This window comes from Salmo trutta, chromosome 1 (genome assembly GCF_901001165.1).
Source record: "Salmo trutta chromosome 1, fSalTru1.1, whole genome shotgun sequence".
NCBI lineage: Eukaryota > Metazoa > Chordata > Actinopteri > Salmoniformes > Salmonidae > Salmo > Salmo trutta.
Window position 1 is genome coordinate 51,152,499 of NC_042957.1, and position 20,902 is coordinate 51,173,400.

Consider the following 20,902-nt stretch of genomic DNA (forward strand, 5'->3'; position numbering starts at 1 on the left):
CATTGCTACTTTTAAATGTTTGAAATATATATATATATATATATACACACATGTATATATAGCCTATATATACAAAGTACTTGGACACCCTTTCAAATTAGTGGATTCGGCTATTTCAGCCACACCCATTCCTGACAGGTATATAAAATCGAGCGCACAGCCATGCAATCTCCATAGACAAACACTGGCAGTAGAATGGCCTTACTGAAGAGCTCAGTGACTTTCAACGTGGCACCGTCATAGGATGCCACCTTTCCAACAAGTCAGTTGGTCAAATTTCAGCCCTTCTAGAGCTGCTCCGGTCGACTGTAGGTGCTGTTATTGTGAAGTGGAAACGTCTAGGAGCAACAACGGCTCAGAATGGGGCCGCCAAGTGCTGAAGCGCGTAGTGCATAAAAATCATCTACCGAGCTCCAAACTGCCTCTGGAAGCAACGTCAGCACAAGTACTGTTCGTCGGGAGCTTCAGGAAAGGGGTTTCCATGGCCGAGCAGCCACACACAAGCCTAAGATCCCCATGTGTAATGCCAAGCGTCGGCTGGACTGGTGTAAAGCTTGGTGGCATTGGACTCTTGAGCAGTGGAAACGCATTCTCTGGAGTGATGAATCACTCTTCACCATCTGGCAGTCCGACAGACGAATCTGGGTTTGGTGGATACCAGGAGAACGCTACCTACCCCAATGCATAGTGCCAACTGTGAAGTTTGGTGGAGGAGGAATAATGGTCTGGGGCTATTTTCATGGTTCGGGCTAGGCCACTTAGTTCCAATAAAGGGAAATCTTAACGCTACAGAATACAATGACATTCTAGATGATTCTGTGCTTCCAACTTTGTGCAAACTATTTGGGTAAGGCCTTTTTCTGTTTCAGCATGACAATGCCCCGTTCACAAAGTGAGGTCCATAAAGAAATGGTTTCTCGAGATCGGCGTGGAAGAACTTGACTGGCCTGCACAGAGCCCTGACCTCAACCCCATCGGACACCTTTGGGATGAATTGGAACGACTGACTGCGAGCCAGGCCTAATCACCCAACATCAGTGCCCGACCTCACTATTGCTCTTGTGGCTGAATAGTAGTCCCCGCAGCAATGTTCCAATATCTATTGGAAAGCCTTCCCAGAAGAGTGGAGGCTGTTAAATCAGCAAAGGGGAGACCAACTCCATATTAATGATTTTGGAATGAGATGTTCGACGAGCAGGTGTCCACATACTTTTGGTCATGTAGTGTATATATAGTTACAGCCTGAATTTAAAGTGTATTACATTTATATATTGTGTCATTGGCCTACACACAATAACCAATAATGACAGAATTGGAAATTCGTTTTTAGAAATGTTTACTAATTCATTAAAGTTAAAAATCTGTAATGTCTTGAGTCAATAAATAATCAACCCCTTTCTTATGGCAAGCCTAAATAAGTTCAGGAGTACAAATATTGCATGGACTCACTCTGTGTGCAATAATATTTTTGAATGACTACCTCATCTCTGTACCCCACACATACAATTATCTGTAAGGTCCCTGTCAAACACAGATTCAACCACAAAGACAAAGGAAGTTTTCCAATGCCTGGCAAAGGTCGTCAGCTATTGGTAGATGGGTAAAACAAAACAAAAATAGACATTGAATATCCCTTTGAGCATGGTGAAGTTAGTATTACACTTTGGATGATGTATCAATACACCCAGTCACTATATACCTAGAGGAAGGAAACCGTTCAGGGATTTCACCGTGAGGCCAGTGGTGACTTTAAAATAGTTACAGAGTCTAATGGCTGTGATAGGAGAAAACTGAGGATGGATCAACAACATTGTAGGTACTCCACAATACTAAGCTAATTGACAGAGTGAAAAGAAGGAAGCCTGTACAGAATAAAAATATTCAAAAACATACATCCTGTTTGCAATAACACACTAAAGTAATACTGCAAAAAATGGGGCAAGGAAAGAAACTTGTTTGGGGCAAATCCATCACAACACATCACTGAGTACCACTCTTCATATTTTCAAGCATGGTTGTGGCTGCATCATGTTATGGATATGCTTGTCATCGGCAATGCTTGTTTTTTATCAAAATAAACAGAATAGAGCTAAGCACATGCAAAATCTGGTTCAGTCTGCTATCAACAGACACTGGGAGACAAATTGACCTTTCAGTAGGACAATAACCTAAAACTCAAGCCCAAATACCGGAGTTGCTTACAAAAACGACATTGAATATTCCTGAGTGGCCTTCTTACAGTTTTGACTGAAATCGGCATTAAAATCTATGGTAAGACTTTAAAATGGCTGTCTAGCAATGATCAACAACCAACTTGACAGAGCTTCCAAGAGTTTAAAAAGAATAACGGGCAAATATTGTACAATCCAATTGTGCAAAAATCTTACCCAGAAAAAATCACAGCTGTAATCACTGCCAAAGGGGGTTCTAACATGTATTGACTCAGGGATGTGAATAGGGGGTTCTAACATGTATTGACTCAGGGATGTGAATAGGGGGTTCTAACATGTATTGACTCAGGGATGTGAATAGGGGGTTCTAACATGTATTGACTCAGGGATGTGAATAGGGGGTTCTAACATGTATTGACTCAGGGATGTGAATGGGGGTTCTAACATGTATTGACTCAGGGATGTGAATAGGGGGTTCTAACATGTATTGACTCAGGGATGTGAATAGGGGGTTCTAACATGTATTGACTCAGGGATGTGAATAGGGGGTTCTAACATGTATTGACTCAGGGATGTGAATAGGGGGTTCTAACATGTATTGACTCAGGGATGTGAATAGGGGGTTCTAACATGTATTGACTCAGGGATGTGAATAGGGGGTTCTAACATGTATTGACTCAGGGATATGAATACTTATATAAATTAGATAATTCTCTATTTCATTTTCAATAAATTTGCAAACATTTCTAAAAACATGTTTTCACTTTGTCATTATGGGGTATTGTGTGTAGAGGATGAGAGAAAAAAAATGATTTAATCCCATTTGAATTCAGGCTGTAACACAACAAAATGTGGAATAAGTATGAAATATGAATACTTTCTGAAGGCAATGTATATACTACAATTTGAAATAGTAAAATATCAAGAGGTATAGGCTACATCCCCATTTGGCAATATTGGACCACAGGTCATTGTGTTGTGTAGTATATCTGTGCCATTGCAGTAGTATCTGCCTCATAGGTTATTTTAGTTGGACTAAATGAAGATCTCAAACTCTCCCAGTTACATTGTTTGAATGGAAACTTGCCATCTGGAAAGCAGAGCAGCACTCCCCAACTGTGATTGTAAACCAAAACAGATACTCCCTCCCTCCTCCCAGGCCCACGCCATGAGTCCCAACATGCCAACGGCCAAGCGGAAGGCTATTTCTGTCTGCGGTCGGCCGGTCCAGCCGCCCCCTCCTCCACTGACCCAATGCTGAGTGCAGCGGCCCGCTCCGCTGCCTGGGCCCTACAGGGGCCCGTCCAGGAGGGGAAGTGGGAGGGTCAGATGCCATGTGTGAAGTTCTCAGTCATGGCCACTGGAGAATTAATTAGACTTATGGGAAAGTTACGGTGTTTGAAATGGGGGAATTTTGGGGGGCGGGGAGGAAGAAGAGTTAAGGATGAGGAAGTCCCCCTCCTCTTTCTGCAGTGCTGCAGTAGTCAGTCTTACACTGTTTTCTTTTGTGCAGTTCTGAGTGCGGTGAGACCCATATGGCCTGAGACACACATGGAAAAGGAGGCTTTTTTCCCTGTCTTTTTCCAGCTTATTTTGGCGAGTACTGTCAGCTATTTTTAGCCATACAGTTGACCTCCTCTGGCTTACTTGTGGTGAGTCAGTGAGTGTTTATTGAGGTTCAAAGTTATAAATGTGTAATGTGGTAGCATACCAGTTTTTTCTCTATTCCACATACATTTCAGTTTTTTCTCATTCCTCACAATCCTCTTTTCATCACCACTGAGAATTTTTCAATTTCAACTTCTTCTGTTCTAACTCCTGTTGTGCTGAACTGCTTTTAAGTCTTACTATTTCCTGATAGGACATAATGATATATTTTTTTTTTATCTCACCACTGTCTGTGTCTTCTCATGAATGATCCAGATAACAATCAGATCACAGGCTTTGCCTCCCATGTCTGTTCGTTTTTTTCTACAGATGTGTCCCAACAAGTCTCAAATGAGTCTGCATTGTAATCGGATTTGACATGGCTTAGCTACTTAGCATCAAATTGCATCTATACCAACCACGAGGACAAACACAATAGACCATGGATCCACGAGGACACTTTTAACCCCCAGGATAGGGTGGAATTATTACTACGATGACACTCAATGCTTCGTCATGTGCACTATGTGGCTCACTTTCTACCCTAGGGGGTGACACAGTACATCCCAATTCAGAGGACCGCAAGTGAACTCGGACGAGGCAGGCTTTGAGCTGTCCCCTCGGCCCCAACAGAGGTGGCCTCATGCTCACTAGGGGTTTAACCTTGTGGTACACAAGGAACCTATGAAATAGATATGCTGTGTCAGTTCAAAGGGACAAAGAGTGTTGGCATCATGTGTATTTTGAAGAATCTATAGGGGACAAGTATTGATTTCTACACTATTGTGAAACCAATCCACTGCCAGTAGGCCTTGTGGGTTACACAGAATCAAACCCCTGCTGAGATAGCAGAGTTGTTAATTGTGTCAGGAAGAGGTCAGCTCTTGAGTCATACAGGCAGCCCATTGTCCGGACATGTTAACACCCGCATCTGCCTCTTGGTTGTAATTTACTGACGGAAAATCATCTGCCTCAGGCATCTATGGGAAGACAAATATTGCCATGTGCCCGTACGTAATGTCATAACTAGGCATCAAGTTACTCAGTGGGACAGTCACGCACCCAGGGTATGCTGATTACAGGAACATAAATGAACTAACGCTCATAGTTCAGGATTATTGCACTTTCATGAAACCAAATTATCTTGATTAAAAGGGCAATTTAGTTTAAGAATGAATGTAATCTGTGTGATTTAGTTGCTAGAGCATGGCGCTTTCATCGCCAGAGTTGTGGGTTTGATTCCTGGAGCCACCCATACGTAAAAAGTATGCACGCTGGACTAAATCGCTTTGGATACAAGCGTCTGCTAAATGGCATATATTTTTATTCATCTGGCTCCATTAAATTGGCACATAGTTACCTTAATCTTACATCTAGATGTTCCGCTAGCGGAACGTCTGCTCCAATATCCAATGATGGGCGTGGCGCGAAATACAAATTCCTCTAAAATCCGAAAACTTCCATTTTTCAAACATATGACTATTTTACAGCTATTTAAAGACAAGACTCTCGTTAATCTAACCACACTGTCCGATTTCAAAAAGGCTTTACAGCGAAAGCAAAACATTAGATTATGTCAGCAGAGTACCCAGCCAGAAATAATCAGACACCCATTTTTCAAGCTAGCATATAATGTCACAAAAACCCAGAAGACAGCTAAATGCAGCACTAACCTTTGATGATCTTCATCAGATGACACACCTAGGACATTATGTTATACAATACATGCATGTCTGTTCAATCAAGTTCATATTTATATCAAAAAACTGCTTTTTACATTAGCATGTGACGTTCAGAACTAGCATACCCCCCGCAAACTTCCGGGGAATTTACTAACAATTTACTAAATTACTCACGATAAACGTTCACAAAAAGCATAACAATTATTTTAAGAATTATAGATACAGAACTCCTCTATGCACTCGATATGTCCGATTTTAAAATAGCTTTTCGGATGAAGCACATTTTGCAATATTCTAAGTACATAGCCCAGCCATCACGGGCTAGCTATTTAGACACCCGGCAAGTTTAGCCTTCACCAAAATCACATTTACTATAAGAAAAATGGTCTTATCTTTCCTGTTCTTCGTCAGAATGCACTCCCAGGACTTCTACTTCAATAACAAATGTAGGTTTGGTCCCAAATAATCCATCGTTATGTTCCATCAGCGACGTTTTGTTCGTGAGTTCTAGACACTATCAGAATGGTAAATCACGGTCGCTCGCGCGCATGGCGCATAACGTGACAAAAAAATTCTAAATATTCCATTACCGTACTTCGAAGCATGTCAACCGCTGTTTAAAATCAATTTTTATGCAATTTATCTCGTAGAAAAGCGATAATATTCCGACCGGGAATCTGCGTGTCTGTAAACAGAGGGAAAAACAGAAAGGCGGGGGCGGCCAGTGCCCGCGCCTAAGCCCTTTGTCCTCTGATAGACCACTTAGCAAAAGCGCTCGTGTGTTTCAGCCAGGGCTTTGAATTACGTCATTCAGGTTTTTCCCGGGCTCTGAGAGCCCATTGGAGCCGTAGGAAGTGTCACGTAACAGCAGAGATCCTTTGTAATAGATAGAGATGACAAAGAAGGGGAAGAAATGGTCAGACAGGGTACTTCCTGTACAGAATCTTCTCACGTTTTGGCCTGCCAAATGAGTTCTGTTATACTCACAGACACCATTCAAACAGTTTTAGAAACTTTGGAGTGTTTTCTATCCAAAGCCAATAATTATATGCATATTCTAGTTTCTGGGCAGGACTAATAATCAGATTAAATCGGGTACGTTTTTTATCCAGCCGTGAAAATACTGCCCCCTAGCCATAAGAGGTTAACTTGTAACAAAATTCATACATTTTACAATGTATTATTTATTATTGAATATTTGAAATAATAATAATAATTTAAATATCAAGTTATGGCGGTTCTAGTAGTTATGGAATTCCAGCGCCTCTAGTGCTGGACTCCCGAGTGGCGCAGCAGTCTAAGGCAGTGCATTTCAGTTCTAGAGGTGTCACTACAGACACCCTGGTTTGAATCCAGGCTGTATCACAACTTGCCGTGATTGGAACTACTGTAGGGCGGCGCACAATTGGCCGGGTTTCTCCTTATATGGTTCCTTTAGAAACCCCCACCTCTCCTTATATGGTTCCTTTAGAAACCCCCACTTCTCCTTATATGGTTCCTTTAGAAACCCCCCCACTTCTCCATATATGGTTCCTTTTGAAACCCCCACTTCTCCTTATATGGTTCCTTTAGAAACCCCCACTTCTCCTTATATGGTTCCTTTTGAAACCCCCACTTCTCCTTATATGGTTCCTTTTGAAACCCCCACTTCTCCTTATATGGTACCTTTTGAAACCTTCACTTGTTCTTATATGGTTCCTTTCTAAATGCCCACCCTTTTCGAAACCCCCACTTTTCCTGACATGCACTTCACTGAGAGATGACATATCAGCAGTGGCATGTATTCATGGATGCCAATCAAATCAAACTTTATTTGTCACATGGGCCTATTACAACAAGTGTAGACCTTACCGGGAAATGCTTACTTACAAGCCCTTAACCAACAGCGCAGTTCAAGAAGAGTTAAGAAAATATTTACCAAGTAGACTAAAATAAAAAGTAATAATAAAAAGTAACACAATAAGAATAACAATAACGAGGCTATATACAGGGGGCACCGGTACCGAGTCAGTGTGCAGGGGTACAGGCTAGTTGAGGTAATCTGTACATGTAGGTGGGGGCGAAGTGACTATGCATAGATAACAAACAGCGAGTAGCAGCAGTGTACAAAAGGGAGGGGGGGGTCGATGTAAATTGTCCGGTGGCGATTTTATGAATTGTTCAACAGTATTATGGCTTGGGGGTAGAAGCTGTTGAGGAGCCTTTTGGTCCTAGACTTGGTGCTCCGGTACCGCTTGCCACGGTAGCAGAGAGAACAGTCTATAACTTGGGTGACTGGAGTCTCTGAGAATTGTATGGGCTTTCCTCTGACACCGCTTATTATATAGGTCCTGGATGTCAGGAAGCTTGGCCCCAGTGATGTATTGGGCCGTTCGCGCTACCCTCTGTAGCGCCTTACGGTCAGGTGATAAGCAGTTGCCATACCAGGTGGTGATGCAACCGGTCAGGATGCTCGATGATGTTGAAATGTTGAAGTGTAAATGGTGCTGGAATAGTGGAGGCAGCTCCTGTTTTCTTTGTGACTTGCGGTTACTCTCTGTGGTTCTAAATCAATAGTTGTTTAGTAGTCGGAAAATGTCGGAAACATTAACTTGCTTAACCATACTGTAGGTCATGTAACTGTCTGTTACATGCAATATGCTTTGTGGACTTCACCGGACAGATGTTGCTCTCCAGTTTGGTGATGAAACAAAGGTGTGGTTGAATTTATTCAGGTGTGGTTGAATTTATTCTTATTGTCTCTGCCTTTAGGCCTATATATCACGGTCCCAATGCGCAAATATGGCTTCCCCAGTGATTTTACCCACACACTGCTACTGCATACCAGTAGGGGGCAGCATAGAGACCCTGAGGGATGACTGCTCTGGGAGATGAAGTCGCAACTGGACCCTATTGCTTCAGTGTGCCTGTTTTCCATATCTTAAGGCTGCCACTCCAGTGAAGAGCCACTGATCTATAAATACCTGTCCTGTTATTGTTTAGCCCCAACCAACACTGCACTCTGCTCACCAATTAGCGTCACCACGGCAACCCACTCCAATGAGATGCAAACTTTCAAGCTGACAAACAAGTCTCAATCTGGTTTACATGTTAATCTATACTTTCCTTTTTAGAGAATATTTTTTCTCATTGTTGAAGTGATGGTAGTCTCATTTCACAGCCACTGTGCCTCTACCACAAAAAGTGATTTGGGAGGGCATTCAATGCTAAAAATATATTTTCTTTGTGTTACAGTTTGGAAGGCAGCACCATGACCTATTGAGTTGTACAGCAGCACTGCCAGACAGTGTCCTCTCCTTGCTCCCTCTCGTACTGTCACAGGTAAGCCCAGATAACACCTCAAGGTTGTCTCACCCCGTATAAATATTTTCCTCCTCTACCACTATGCTGTAAATCATCAATGGGGGATTGAACATTTACTTTCAATTTACTTTAAAGGGCTTCTTATAATCCAATATGTCTTTATTTTAATTGATAATATACTTTCCTTAATGCCTTTTCAAGATCAAGTTAAACCCAAACATCAACATAGAGGTTGGGTTAGAAAGCAAAAATACTAAATTACCGAAATAACAATGGTGACACATGGCTGAAGTTTCCTTTCCTTTAGGGATCAGTCATTTTGAATAAAAATAAAGGCACTGCCAGGGTTAGGAACAGAACATTCTTGAAAATGGCATGTAATTGGCTTCCAACATCAGTGAGGAATTCGAAGTGACTCCCTCCAGCTAATGCACTGCAGCGCCATCTACTGCTGCTCTGTGGTTGGTTCTATGAAGAAAGTAATAGAATAGAAATATCAAATAAAGAACAGTGGCTCACTTCAATTCTTACACAGAAATATTTGGCAGATGAAATACACAGTGGTGTGTATTTAATAGTCAAGGGTTTTTGTTGCCGTCTTTCTCACCAGTAGTAGTATTGTATTGACTGATTTTATGTCCAGGCATTGGGTCCAGTATCTCATTATCATCATTTGCAATAAATATAAATGTGACAGCAGCAATGCAGCTGAGGTACTTTACAGTGATCAGTGTGTCACGTTTGCCCATCCCTGTGTGCGTGCGTGGTTGTGTGTGTGTGTGTGATCTGATTGTGCGTGCATGTGTGTGTATGTGTATGTAAGTGTGCGTGCATGCATCCATGTGTGTGTGTTGAAGATGATGTGACCCACACAGCCAGAGGATTGCCTTTCCGTAGACTCTTCTTGGCAGCTGCCTGCGTGTCACATAGCCTTCATGGCCTTCAAAGAGAAGTCCGAGGCCTGCAGGGATTTCCCTCTGGCTTTCCCACCATGTGCACTGCGCTGCAGAGAGCCTAGCAGGGGATGAGGAGCAGAGCAGCAGGAATGAGAAGGTAGTGGGTGTAGAGGAGATTCCTCTGTGAAAACCAAGGAAAACCAAGAGCCAGCCATTGTATCAGCATGCTCCCCGTGATAGTACAATCTTTATTTATCATTATAATAAATACTAGTGTCTGGATTTACAGAGTCCACTGTAATGTCGAGGCACTGTAATCACCAATGGCTAGGCTAGCAAGTCTATTTCCTTTGAGATAGGTTTCCTCCAGTGTCAGATCCGTGGCTTGGCCTCTTAGATAGCATCTTAGGTGGAAGGCGATACACCTCGTTCCTGGACTGACAGACAGGGTCAAACTGTGCCAACTACGCAGACCTCTCTCAATAATGAATAACACTAGGCTAAGGGCTTGTAATCTCAATGTTTTATAACCTGCAATCAATCAGCCCAAACACTCAACCCTGACGCTCTATGCTCATGTGTTCTAGCTAGGCAGTCAGGCCTTGATCCAACTAGGCGTTTATCTTGGTTGTATCAACATGACAGGTGGTTTATGTAGCCAAAACCAAGTCCATTTATTTTATTTGCCCAGAATTGGGCTTAGAGCTGTGGCAAGACCTACTAACTCTCTTCACATGTGGGTACCTGTAGCCAGATCACATTGAACATGTGGGTGTCTTAGCTATGCTCTACACACTCTCTCTCTCTCTCTCTCTCTCTCTCTTTCTCTCTCTCTCTTGCTCTCTCTCTCTCTCTCTTGCTCTCTCTCTCTTTCTCTCTCTCTTGCTTTCTCTCTCCTTCTCTCTCTATCTCTCTCTCTCTTTCTCTCTTGCTCGCTCTCTCTTTCTTTCTCTCTCTTTCTCTCTCTTTCTCTCGCTCTCTCTCTCACTCTTTCTCTCACTCACTTAAAGCAAGTCTTTGTTTCATAGCGAACACCAGTGTGATGCAGAGGCATGAGCAGCAGATTCTGCCACAGTGCATCTGAAGTTGGTTAGAGCACACGTCATGTACCTTCGGGGGAAGACAGAGGATTGCTTCAGTGTTTGGTCTCTCTAATGAGAAACCATAGCCTGCTAGTGGTGCCTTAAATCAGTTTGAGTGTCTTATAAGGGTTTGTCAACCATGTTATTGCTGGCTATTTATACTGTGGTTCTTCTTATGCGTTGTAAGCTAAAGTGACCATGTTGATTGCTGAATCTGGTTTCATCTTCATTTGGTTCTTTGTACTGTAACCTGAGAACGCTTCACTAGATGTAACTCTGTAGTTACACACTTTTTTGGACTCAACACTCGGGATTTGATACTAAAAAGGCTTTGATGTTCAAAGGCATTCTCTTTGGGGGAAAAGAAGTGGAAATGTTCATTGTGAAAGATAATTTAGGACATAGGGTCAACAGTCCAATGAGATCAATATAAGTCATAGTGTAAATGTATGTTTTCTCGTCATGACAACATATGGCATCAGCCAGGAGAAAAACCTAGTATGCAGTACAGGAAAAACGTAATGGGGCTTATGGCCCGGCACATACTGTAAGTTTAATGAGCCGTTATTGGTATGCAGGAAAGGTACATGTCTGCACAGCCATCTCAGTAATGGAGTGTTGTGTTGTGTTGAAGTAGCTTCCTAACTGAAAGGTTAGACCCATCAGTATGGCATCCACTGGAAATGTCATGTTTGTTCTGGCAATTGTCTGGAAAGGATGTGGCAGGTCAGTTGTAGAGCTACATTCTTCTCTTCTCATTTTCATTTTATTTCATGATGAGTGATGAGTACATTTTGGTAGAAATGACTAATGACAGATTTTTCATTGAAAGTAATCCAGTAAACAACTCTCGCAAGGTTTGCAAGTTTATCCAAACAAAAACCCAGGCTATTCCAATTGATATGATCTACATCTGGTTGTTCAAGGAGCCAGAACGCCCCATAGTTATGGCATGGCATGGTTCCTGTTCTGTCTTTGGCCAACAACAAGCTATCTAAGGAACAAGACTGGCTTGAGCGCTAAACTATATTTTAACAGACCTGCAGAGTACCACAGACCATGTACCAAGAGGATTCATCTAGAGGGTACACGTCCATCCTAGCCAAAGGTGCACCTGACGTTTTTGGACTGGTGCACACTTGGCTAACTGAATACAGCCAGGCAGGCCGATGCATTGCAGAGCGATAAACTCTTCGCATGGACGATATAAAAGACTGTATAGTGTTAATAATGGAACTCGGCCTGAGTTTGGAGACGCTTTATCTTTATTTACATGCATCGCCAATATAAGACTGATTTATTTGGCCAGCCGGAACATCTTAAGTGAAGAGAGAGGCAGTCCTTCATCTCCAGCACAGCCCTAGTTGTAAACAACACTAATGTGTCTACTTCAGCTGACTGAGACTGTAAACTAAGAAGTATTGGGATTTCAGTATGGATCGAAGATCAACAGCACATTGAAAGCTGACATTAGTCTTGGCAAAGAGTCCAGGAATCGCATTACAAACCCTCTCCTAGCTGCAAACAAACCCTTTCCTAGCTGCAAACAAACCCTTTCCTAGCTGCAAACAAACCCTCTCCTAGCTGCAAACAAACCCTCTCCTAGCTGCAAATAAACCCTTTCCTAGCTGCAAATAAACCCTCTCCTAGCTGCAAATAAACCCTTTCCTAGCTGCAAATAAACCCTCTCCTAGCTGCAAATAAACCCTCTCCTAGCTGCAAACCAACCCTTTCCTAGCTGCAAACAAACCCTTTCCTAGCTGCAAATAAACCCTCTCCTAGCTGCAAATAAACCCTTTCCTAGCTGCAAATAAACCCTCTCCTAGCTGCAAATAAACCCTCTCCTAGCTGCAAATAAACCCTCTCCTAGCTGCAAACAAACCCTTTCCTAGCTGCAAACAAACCCTCTCCTAGCTGCAAACAAACCCTTTCCTAGCTGCAAATAAACCCTCTCCTAGCTGCAAATAAACCCTTTCCTAGCTGCAAACAAACCCTTTCCTAGCTGCAAACAAACCCTCTCCTAGCTGCAAACAAGCCCTTTCCTAGCTGCAAATAAACCCTCTCCTAGCTGCAAATAAACCCTCTCCTAGCTGCAAACCAACCCTTTCCTAGCTGCAAACAAACCCTTTCCTAGCTGCAAATAAACCCTCTCCTAGCTGCAAATAAACCCTTTCCTAGCTGCAAATAAACCCTCTCCTAGCTGCAAATAAACCCTTTCCTAGCTGCAAACAAACCCTTTCCTAGCTGCAAACAAACCCTCTCCTAGCTGCAAACAAACCCTTTCCTAGCTGCAAATAAACCCTCTCCTAGCTGCAAACAAACCCTCTCCTAGCTGCAAACAAACCCTCTCCTAGCTGCAAATAAACCCTCTCCTAGCTGCAAACAAACCCTTTCCTAGCTGCAAACAAACCCTCTCCTAGCTGCAAATAAACCCTCTCCTAGCTGCAAACAAACCCTCTCCTAGCTGCAAACAAATCCTCTCCTAGCTGCAAATAAACCGTCTCCTAGTTGTACCGTATATCAACTGAGTTAAGTAGCAGCTTTCTCATTTGATTTCCCCATCTTGATAATGTGCCTCGTGTGGTAGAGAGCACAGACCTCATTGTGTAAAACTATCTTTGTCCGTCTTCTCTTATGAGGTTTTTCTGGCACTGCTACTCATATCAAAGGACTATGGAGATTTATATGTGTGTTGTAAATAAATAACAATATTTCCATTTTGGACTGTGTCTTTATCCAGAGTCATCCTGCAACACAGCTGGTTCTCTTTTTACCCAGCATAACACCCTGGAGACAGACAGGAGAAATGGGACTGGTGCCGCTCCATCCTCTGGGAGGCTGGAGCACATTATAGAGGGAGTAGATTCTGGGTTGGGATGGAGGGGATGGAAGGATGATATGTTTGGCTCCATGGCACATCATTTCAGCATTTTGTTATCTCTGTGATTTAAGCCATTGTGTTGCATAAATCAATCAGCAAACTGTAGGCTTTGCGTACGCGTTGATGGAATTGACTATTATATGAGGAAAGTGTTTCTGATATGTTTTATGGCATCACTATCTGAAATAGGACATTCAAATGGGTGATAGGGGAAGTGGCACATCTGTCTGGTACAAGGTGCTAGAAATAACTGGTTTTGACATCCCATACACTATATCACTTAAATGATTAGAAGGATTTGGAATCTTTTATATATTTCCCCCCCTCATCAAAATAAAAAAAAGCACACTTACTTCGATATGTATCTCCAAGCATCAGTTTACACATCAAGCTGACATAAATATTCACATTCTTTCATCGCTTGCACTCTCTACCCTTAAAACCACATGTTCTGACATTCAAAAAATATATTCTGTACTAGTGGTGTGAATTTGAGAGAAGAACCATAATGACCTAGGCTACTGCTGAGATGTGCTAAACAGTTGCTTTGCTTACTCATGAGGAGCTGTGCTGAGCGCACGCTGAGATGGGAGGACTGGGACCAGAATGCTGTCATTGTCCGTAGCCACGTCTCATACCTCTCCCGGTCTGCCAGCTCCCAGTGGGAGTCTACCAAGACTATCTTCAGCACTGAAACATGAATGCAAGAAGAAGAACAAACAAAGATCCGCCTTAGTTTTAACACAGCTGGAGTTTGTTTTAGAGATGGAAGGTGCCTTGCAGCTCAGATGTCTTGTGTTTCTGCTTTTGGACGACAGGTTTCAGAAGCCAGACACTGTAGTAGCTATAGGGTAAGGCCATTTTATATTACTCTCTGGCACTTGAAGGGTAACGTTGTGTTGTTCTACATAGCATATTTCTATCTGAACGTCCCGCTGAACATGCCCCAGCTGTGGAGCCTTGTGCCCAGCCTAAACTCTACAATGCTGTCTACACACTCCTTATCACACTCTTACTCTGGGATAAGAGCCACAGAAAGACATGTATAGAACATATGGTTTTACATCTATCTGTCAGCTGGAGCTGGGATGTAAGAAGGTTCTGTAGAAATGCTAATGATGTGGTAGTCAAAATGAGCCAGGGACAGAAGCTGAGGTATAGCAGCTGTTCTAGCAGACAAAGTGAAGTTAGCAGGGTCGATGAAGGTCGTCGGTTGCAGGAGGAGAGGATGAATAGCTAAGGTTAAGGTGATGTACCGTTTGAAAGTAGTCAGAGGGATATGGTGGGTGGTACAAGGTGGTATAACATTTTGGTAAGGTAACGCTAGGAAAGAGGAGAAGTCAGGATTTAGCTGCACTGCAGGCAAGGTTTGTCTCGTCAATATTCTGACAGCATTGGGGCGGCAGGTAGCCTAGTGGTTAGAGCATTGGGCCAGTAATCGAAACGTTGCTGAATTGAATCCCTGAGCTGACAAGGTAAAAATCTGTCATTCTGACCAAGGCAGTTAAACCACTGTTCCCTGGTAGGCTGTCATTGTAAATAAGAATTTGTTCTTAACTGACTTGCCTGGTTAAATAAAGGAAACATTAAAAAAAGCATCCCTGAGGGAGTTTCTCTGGCAGGTGCAAATGTCTGCACTATTGATAGAAAGCTGTCTGTTGATGAGCAGCAGATTTACTCTCTGTTCTCAGAGGAATGAGAAAGGCTGCGCTTCACCAGAGATCACAGGCTTCCTCTAACTTCAATCAAACCCAATCTTGGTTTGGACAGATTGGAATCTGAGGCTGCATCAGATGGGGGTGGTCAGTTCTTGGCCTGACAGTAAAGCTGAGATGTGTCTTGTGGACATGACCTTTTCTATAGTAAATAGTACATCCAGAATATGGGTTGATGAAGTGATGGTAGTAAGACCAAAAGGAAAGTGGAATCCAATACTATACAAAACTTGGGAAATATATTACTCATTAGAACCGTACAATATTCTAAGACCTTTTACATCTGGTACATTCATCTGTTAAAATAAGTAATTTGGCTTTTAGTGTGATTCTTATTGATCAGCATCAGATTAAATGTTAACATGGCACATGAATCTTTAACTTTATTGTCAAGCTCCCTTCTGCTTCAGTTCCATAGTGATCTCCATGCAATCAACTGTTAAGTAAGTTAAAATGTTATAAGTAAATGAAATTATTCAATTGGCAGCCAAGTTTGTCACATGATTAATAACTCCTGCTGTAAAATGACACAATGTTCCCATCTCCCCAGCAACAACTGACAACAGCAGCTCTATCTGCCCTGCTGGTTTCCCGGAGACCCGGCCTAGCTCCTCCAGCATGGAGCCCCAGGGGAGTCTGGGAGTGGAGGGGGACTTCAGCCTGCAGCTGGCGCTGCTGGTGCCCAGTCTCCGGAGCGAGGCAGTGACCCACGAGCTGGAGGATCTGACTATGCAGCCCAGTCCCAGCCTGCCGCCTCTCAAAGAGCGTAAGAACGGTGAGTAGTAGACCATTCAGTCACCTAGGACAATCACCTAGGACAATCACCTAGGTCAATCACCTAGGACAATCACCTAGGACAATCACCTAGGACAATCACCTAGGACAATCACCTAGGACAATCACCTAGGACAATCACCTAGGGCAGGGCTGTCCAACCCTCTTCCTGGAGATCTACTGTCCTGTAGGTTTTCAGTCCAACCATAATTTAGCAAATCCGATTCAGCTAGTTAAGGTCTTGTTGAGCAGCTAATTAGTAGAATCAGGTGTGGTAAATTAGGGTTGGACTGAAAACCCACAGGACGGTAGCTCTCCAGGAAGAGGGTTGGACAGCCCTGGCCTAGGGCATGCATCTGAAATGGCACCCTATGACCTAGCCTATATAGTGTCATATACTGATGTAGGATCTTACTTTGATCACCCTGTTTGTTGCAGGAAATGCAAACTTGGCTGCCAATTGAATTGTGTATTCAAGGTTTAAAAAAGCTTCTAAAGTTTGTAATTTCCACTTTGCATACCTAATTTCCAATTTGTAATTGCATACCTAGTATCAGGAGGATGACTGCTGAAAACACAGAGGGTGAATCAATTGTGCTTGATTCCTCAAAATGCATTGAAGCAGATCCGAGGCTCTGAAAAATCAAGGAAATACGATTGAAATGAACCCAGAGACTCTGCTTTCTACGTCATCCATCAGAGAGCAAGCCTGCCCTGACAGTGAGAAAACAAACTCCTCTCCACTCCAGAGAGATTTGTTTGTGGAGAGAAGTGGGGAATTAGACTGGAATTGCATCTGGAAGCCAACACATAATCACAGCTTGAACGGTTCCTGACATCAAGTCCCAAAGTCAGCCCTCTCCTTGGGCCACTAAGTGTTTTGTTTGTTGGTTGCTCTCAGAAAAGCAGCTTTTTAGGTGGGCGTTATTAATGAGTTAAACATGATAAATTAGATGCAGATTCGGATGAACAGACTTCAACAAAAGTCAATGAATGGGTTGAGCCTCTAGTTTAACTTTTCACTAATGATGAATTCCTTGCTAATATTTCCCAGTGCATTTTTCTTGAAATTGTGGACCTTCAGTATCTTGAGATCTCCTCTGTTATCTCACTCTCCTAACCCTCTGGTTCTCACAACCACAGCCAGAACCCCAGTCTGGAAATGTTCCCCTGGCATGTGAACCATAGTGAGGGGTAGCACTGAGGCAGTGTCTGGTGGGCAGGCTGACACTCACCCACCCTGAGTGGTACCCTGTCATTTTCCCAGTCCCTAGAGAGGGTCAGGGATGGAGGGTATGGAGTGGAGACCACTGGTCCCCCCCAACCTTACTGCCCAAGAGATAGACACTGGAAAAACTCAAATGTGTTGCACTCTACGGCTTGTTGATGATGTGATGATGTAGTGGAGATTTTTGATTTGTTCAGTTTCAAAATGCATGCCTCTGGCCAAGTTTCATTTCTCGTCTACTGACCCTTACTACCCTCCCCTCACAAGCCCGTCCCTCAGAAATCCGACTGGGACTCAACTCAGACTATGATGTCTTTTATCACCAGGATAATAGAGGAAGTTCGCTGTTTGTTTTCTCTTCTGGTTAATGTCTGATTAATAATTTCCAATGCAGCCCACGTGATACACGGGACCCAACATTTTTGTATTGATAGCGATGCACATTGGACATCATACTATCCATGATTGAAGTGTTTACTCCATATAGTATGCACTTGTGGAGGCCCTTGACATTGCAACATCAACACACCCCTTTAGTGGGGAGCACTCATTGGCCAGTGTCTCTGCTTGGTACTCCATCTTGTGCCACTCTCTGTATTGGTTTCCACTTTCTTCTTGCTCTGGGCTGCAGACACATTGATCCCATCGCAGGCCAGGTCTGAGCTCCATGAATCTCTCCCCACCAGGGCTGTTTCTCCCTCCCTGGGCCCCAGCAGGAGCTGACACAGTCAGGCACGTCACAGGGAGCATCTGGGGCGCCTAGAGCACAGACTGCATCCTGTCTTTCTTCCTAAGAGGAAAACCCCTGTAGTGGATTCACCTGCACAACAGGGGATAGAATCAGGATCAGGACCGGCTCTATAAAGGAGCTTGCTTTCATTTAAGCAGCATTCCTAATCCATTTGAACACATGGTACCGGCCAGTCATTTCCTTTCGGGTCTGTATCTTTGTTAGTGTCATAATATGACTACAGCTGTTTATCTAGACATTCAGTTTGCAGTTGTGTCATTTTATAGCATTGTAAGGTTAACACGTTCATGACTGTTCCCAAGTCGTCCTTGAACATTGACATGGGTGAAATATACCAGGGCGAAATGGGTTGGAATGGAAATAGAAGCAGCATGCCAGTTCATGTTGGCTGCCCTCTGCCCTTTAACCTGCAGTGTTAGGGAGTAGGGAGGGACACACATGTCTGGACTTCAAGCGTATGACTCATACTTCCTGTATGTGAATGCTAACCGGCTGGAAATGACCACCTATTCATCTGTTATCACTCTTCGGGTGTTCTCTCTTCCCTGTTGTCCCTTTACAAGTCTCCTCTGGGTGGGTGATATTTCTCTTTGCTGTTTTTTGTTCTCGGACACAGAGACCAGGTTGATATATGTTCTCCTAGACAACGTTGTGGAGGAGACACAAGGTTGAATGCAACCACCTCCTATTTCTAATGTTGACATTTCATCTATTTTGTTTGAAATCCAAAAGAAAATATTGACACTTTTCCCTTATGTCAATATTAGTCTGCAACAGCTACGGTCGGGTCTACACAAATGAAAACAATAGATAAGATTGTATTCATGTCATGTTTGTGCATTGAGTGTAGTGATGTAGTGGAAATAATGAAATGTAAATGATAGCAATAACAAGAATGTGCTAAATGTCAGAAATACACTTTACAACTGGGAAAAGTGACAAAGATAAACATCGATGTCCCAGGGGCCTCGGCATGTTTGTTTTTGTCATTCTTATCCAGTGACACAACATGGTATGAAGAAGAAAAAAACTCCTGGCTCGTTTTCTCATGGAGCTTTTCATCCTCTCACTCAAAAGTCACAAATACTCAATGTTTTTGGGCCAAGAAAGACACAAGAAGTCCTTCAGTTCAGTGAGACATTAGAAGTTAAAATTACATTTCAATACATGCATGTAGATAGCATATTTCATGATTTGGTTGAAAGTATGACTTACTTTTATAGACTTTTAGGAGAGCAGTTGGTTTGGTCAAAAGGTTGTATTGTTCTCTGTGTTTTTTTGGTAATTAAAGTTGCTTGACTCATTGTATTTAGTTCTAATGAGGCTGGTGTTGAAAGAGCAGAGCACTGAGAGCTGAGCAGAGGGACCCAGCAGGGGTTAACAGTGGCTCGTCTGTCTGTGTTCCCTCCTCCTCCTGACTCTTACTGGCTGAGCCCAGCCAGAGCATGAGTGAGCGCACACTCGCTCCCGCTGAGACCAACACAAAGACAGGCAGAGAGAGACTGGAGAGACTGGAAAGAGAGGGAGGGACTGTACGTACCAGACTGTGAGAAACAGATCTCTTACCATACACTCCTAGCTGGGTGTTTTCCCTCATTACCAAACCCTCATGCTGGTCCTCGTTCCTCACTGCCCTGATCACTCCATGGGACTCCAGACCCGGCGCTAAGCGACCCGGCTCTCTCCTCCTCTATGGCGTGCCTCGACGTGGAGACCCCCGCCGTCTGCAGGGGTAAATTTAAATCAGGTGCCCATGTCTCTCTCTGTCTTTCCTTTTCTCCCTCCTCATTCTTTCACTCTCTCTTTCTATCGCTTACCTTTTCACTCTTTCTTCCTCTCTCTGCTAGGTAGCATCACTGCGTTGTTGGCATGAAGCCCAGTATCAACATAAATCAGTTTCCATTTTGGTTTCCTCTACGGTTGTCTCCAAAAATGTTGTGTGTTTAGGACTTTTTAACTACAGTATATTCTCACTAGAAGGCAAATAGTTGTTAAAGTCCTCAGCAAAATAATGGAGTTACAGTGAAATGTGTATGGCTTTATGGGTTTAGGTCTGCTTTTCAGTCAACTTGATTACCTTGAATGAAATATACAGCTACTTATAGGCCTTGACCAACTTGCCCAACGGCAGTGATGTCAGAATAATCTGTACTGATTAATTGATGATAACACCTTGACGATGGACTAGGACAACGACAGAGAGCCCCACCAGGAAATGATAGGGCATTACAGGAGGAATAGCTATTAAATGATGTCCAGCATCCGTTTGAGACTGGACTAACAGCACCACAATAGTGCAAAGAGTTGTTGTTTTCTATTAGAAACAAACAAAGTCAAAATGAGGGAGGAGATGAGGCCAGAATGAGGGAGGGGACTAGGGAGGTGGGTTTACATAGCGTATCATATTATTAGGATCCTTAAACCCAGGACTCTGTGCTCACTTCTTATGACGACAAATAACTACAGAGCTCAGTGTTACCCTCAGACTATCAGCTAAACATGATGTCACCACTTAGTACCTTTTCCTGAGCGATAGCATTCTGCTGTACAGTATGTTGGCTGGGAGGAATAGCCCCCGGTGAAATGCTAAACCTGGAAATGCTGTAGCTCCACATTCTGTTCGTGACCTGCATACCGTCACAGGGCAGCTCCTGATAGTATTAGGTGTTTCAAAGAACAACTCGGTGTGTAAAGAAAAGGTGATATGACTCTATTACCTGGCTTCAATGTAAGTCCTATTTAAAAGGTATTGTGTTCCCCTCGGGTCATAGG

At 43.2% G+C, this 20,902-nt stretch overlaps 1 protein-coding gene across 3 annotated transcripts in view; it reads left to right on the top strand.

Annotated features, from left to right (window-relative positions):
• LOC115198835 (myocardin-related transcription factor B) overlaps window positions 1-20,902 on the top strand; it is a 47,591-nt gene that overhangs the window by 12,354 nt on the left and 14,335 nt on the right. The window contains exons 2-3 of one of the 3 annotated variants that reach the window (XM_029761165.1): window positions 8,735-8,821; window positions 15,928-16,152. In XM_029761165.1, the coding sequence (XP_029617025.1) occupies window positions 15,996-16,152 (157 nt within the window). In that variant the 5' untranslated portion in view covers window positions 8,735-8,821; window positions 15,928-15,995. Of the gene's footprint in view, window positions 1-8,734; window positions 8,822-15,927; window positions 16,153-19,247; window positions 19,878-20,902 lie in introns of those variants that run through there. The other 2 variants (XM_029761173.1, XM_029761182.1) reach the window with 2 other exon arrangements.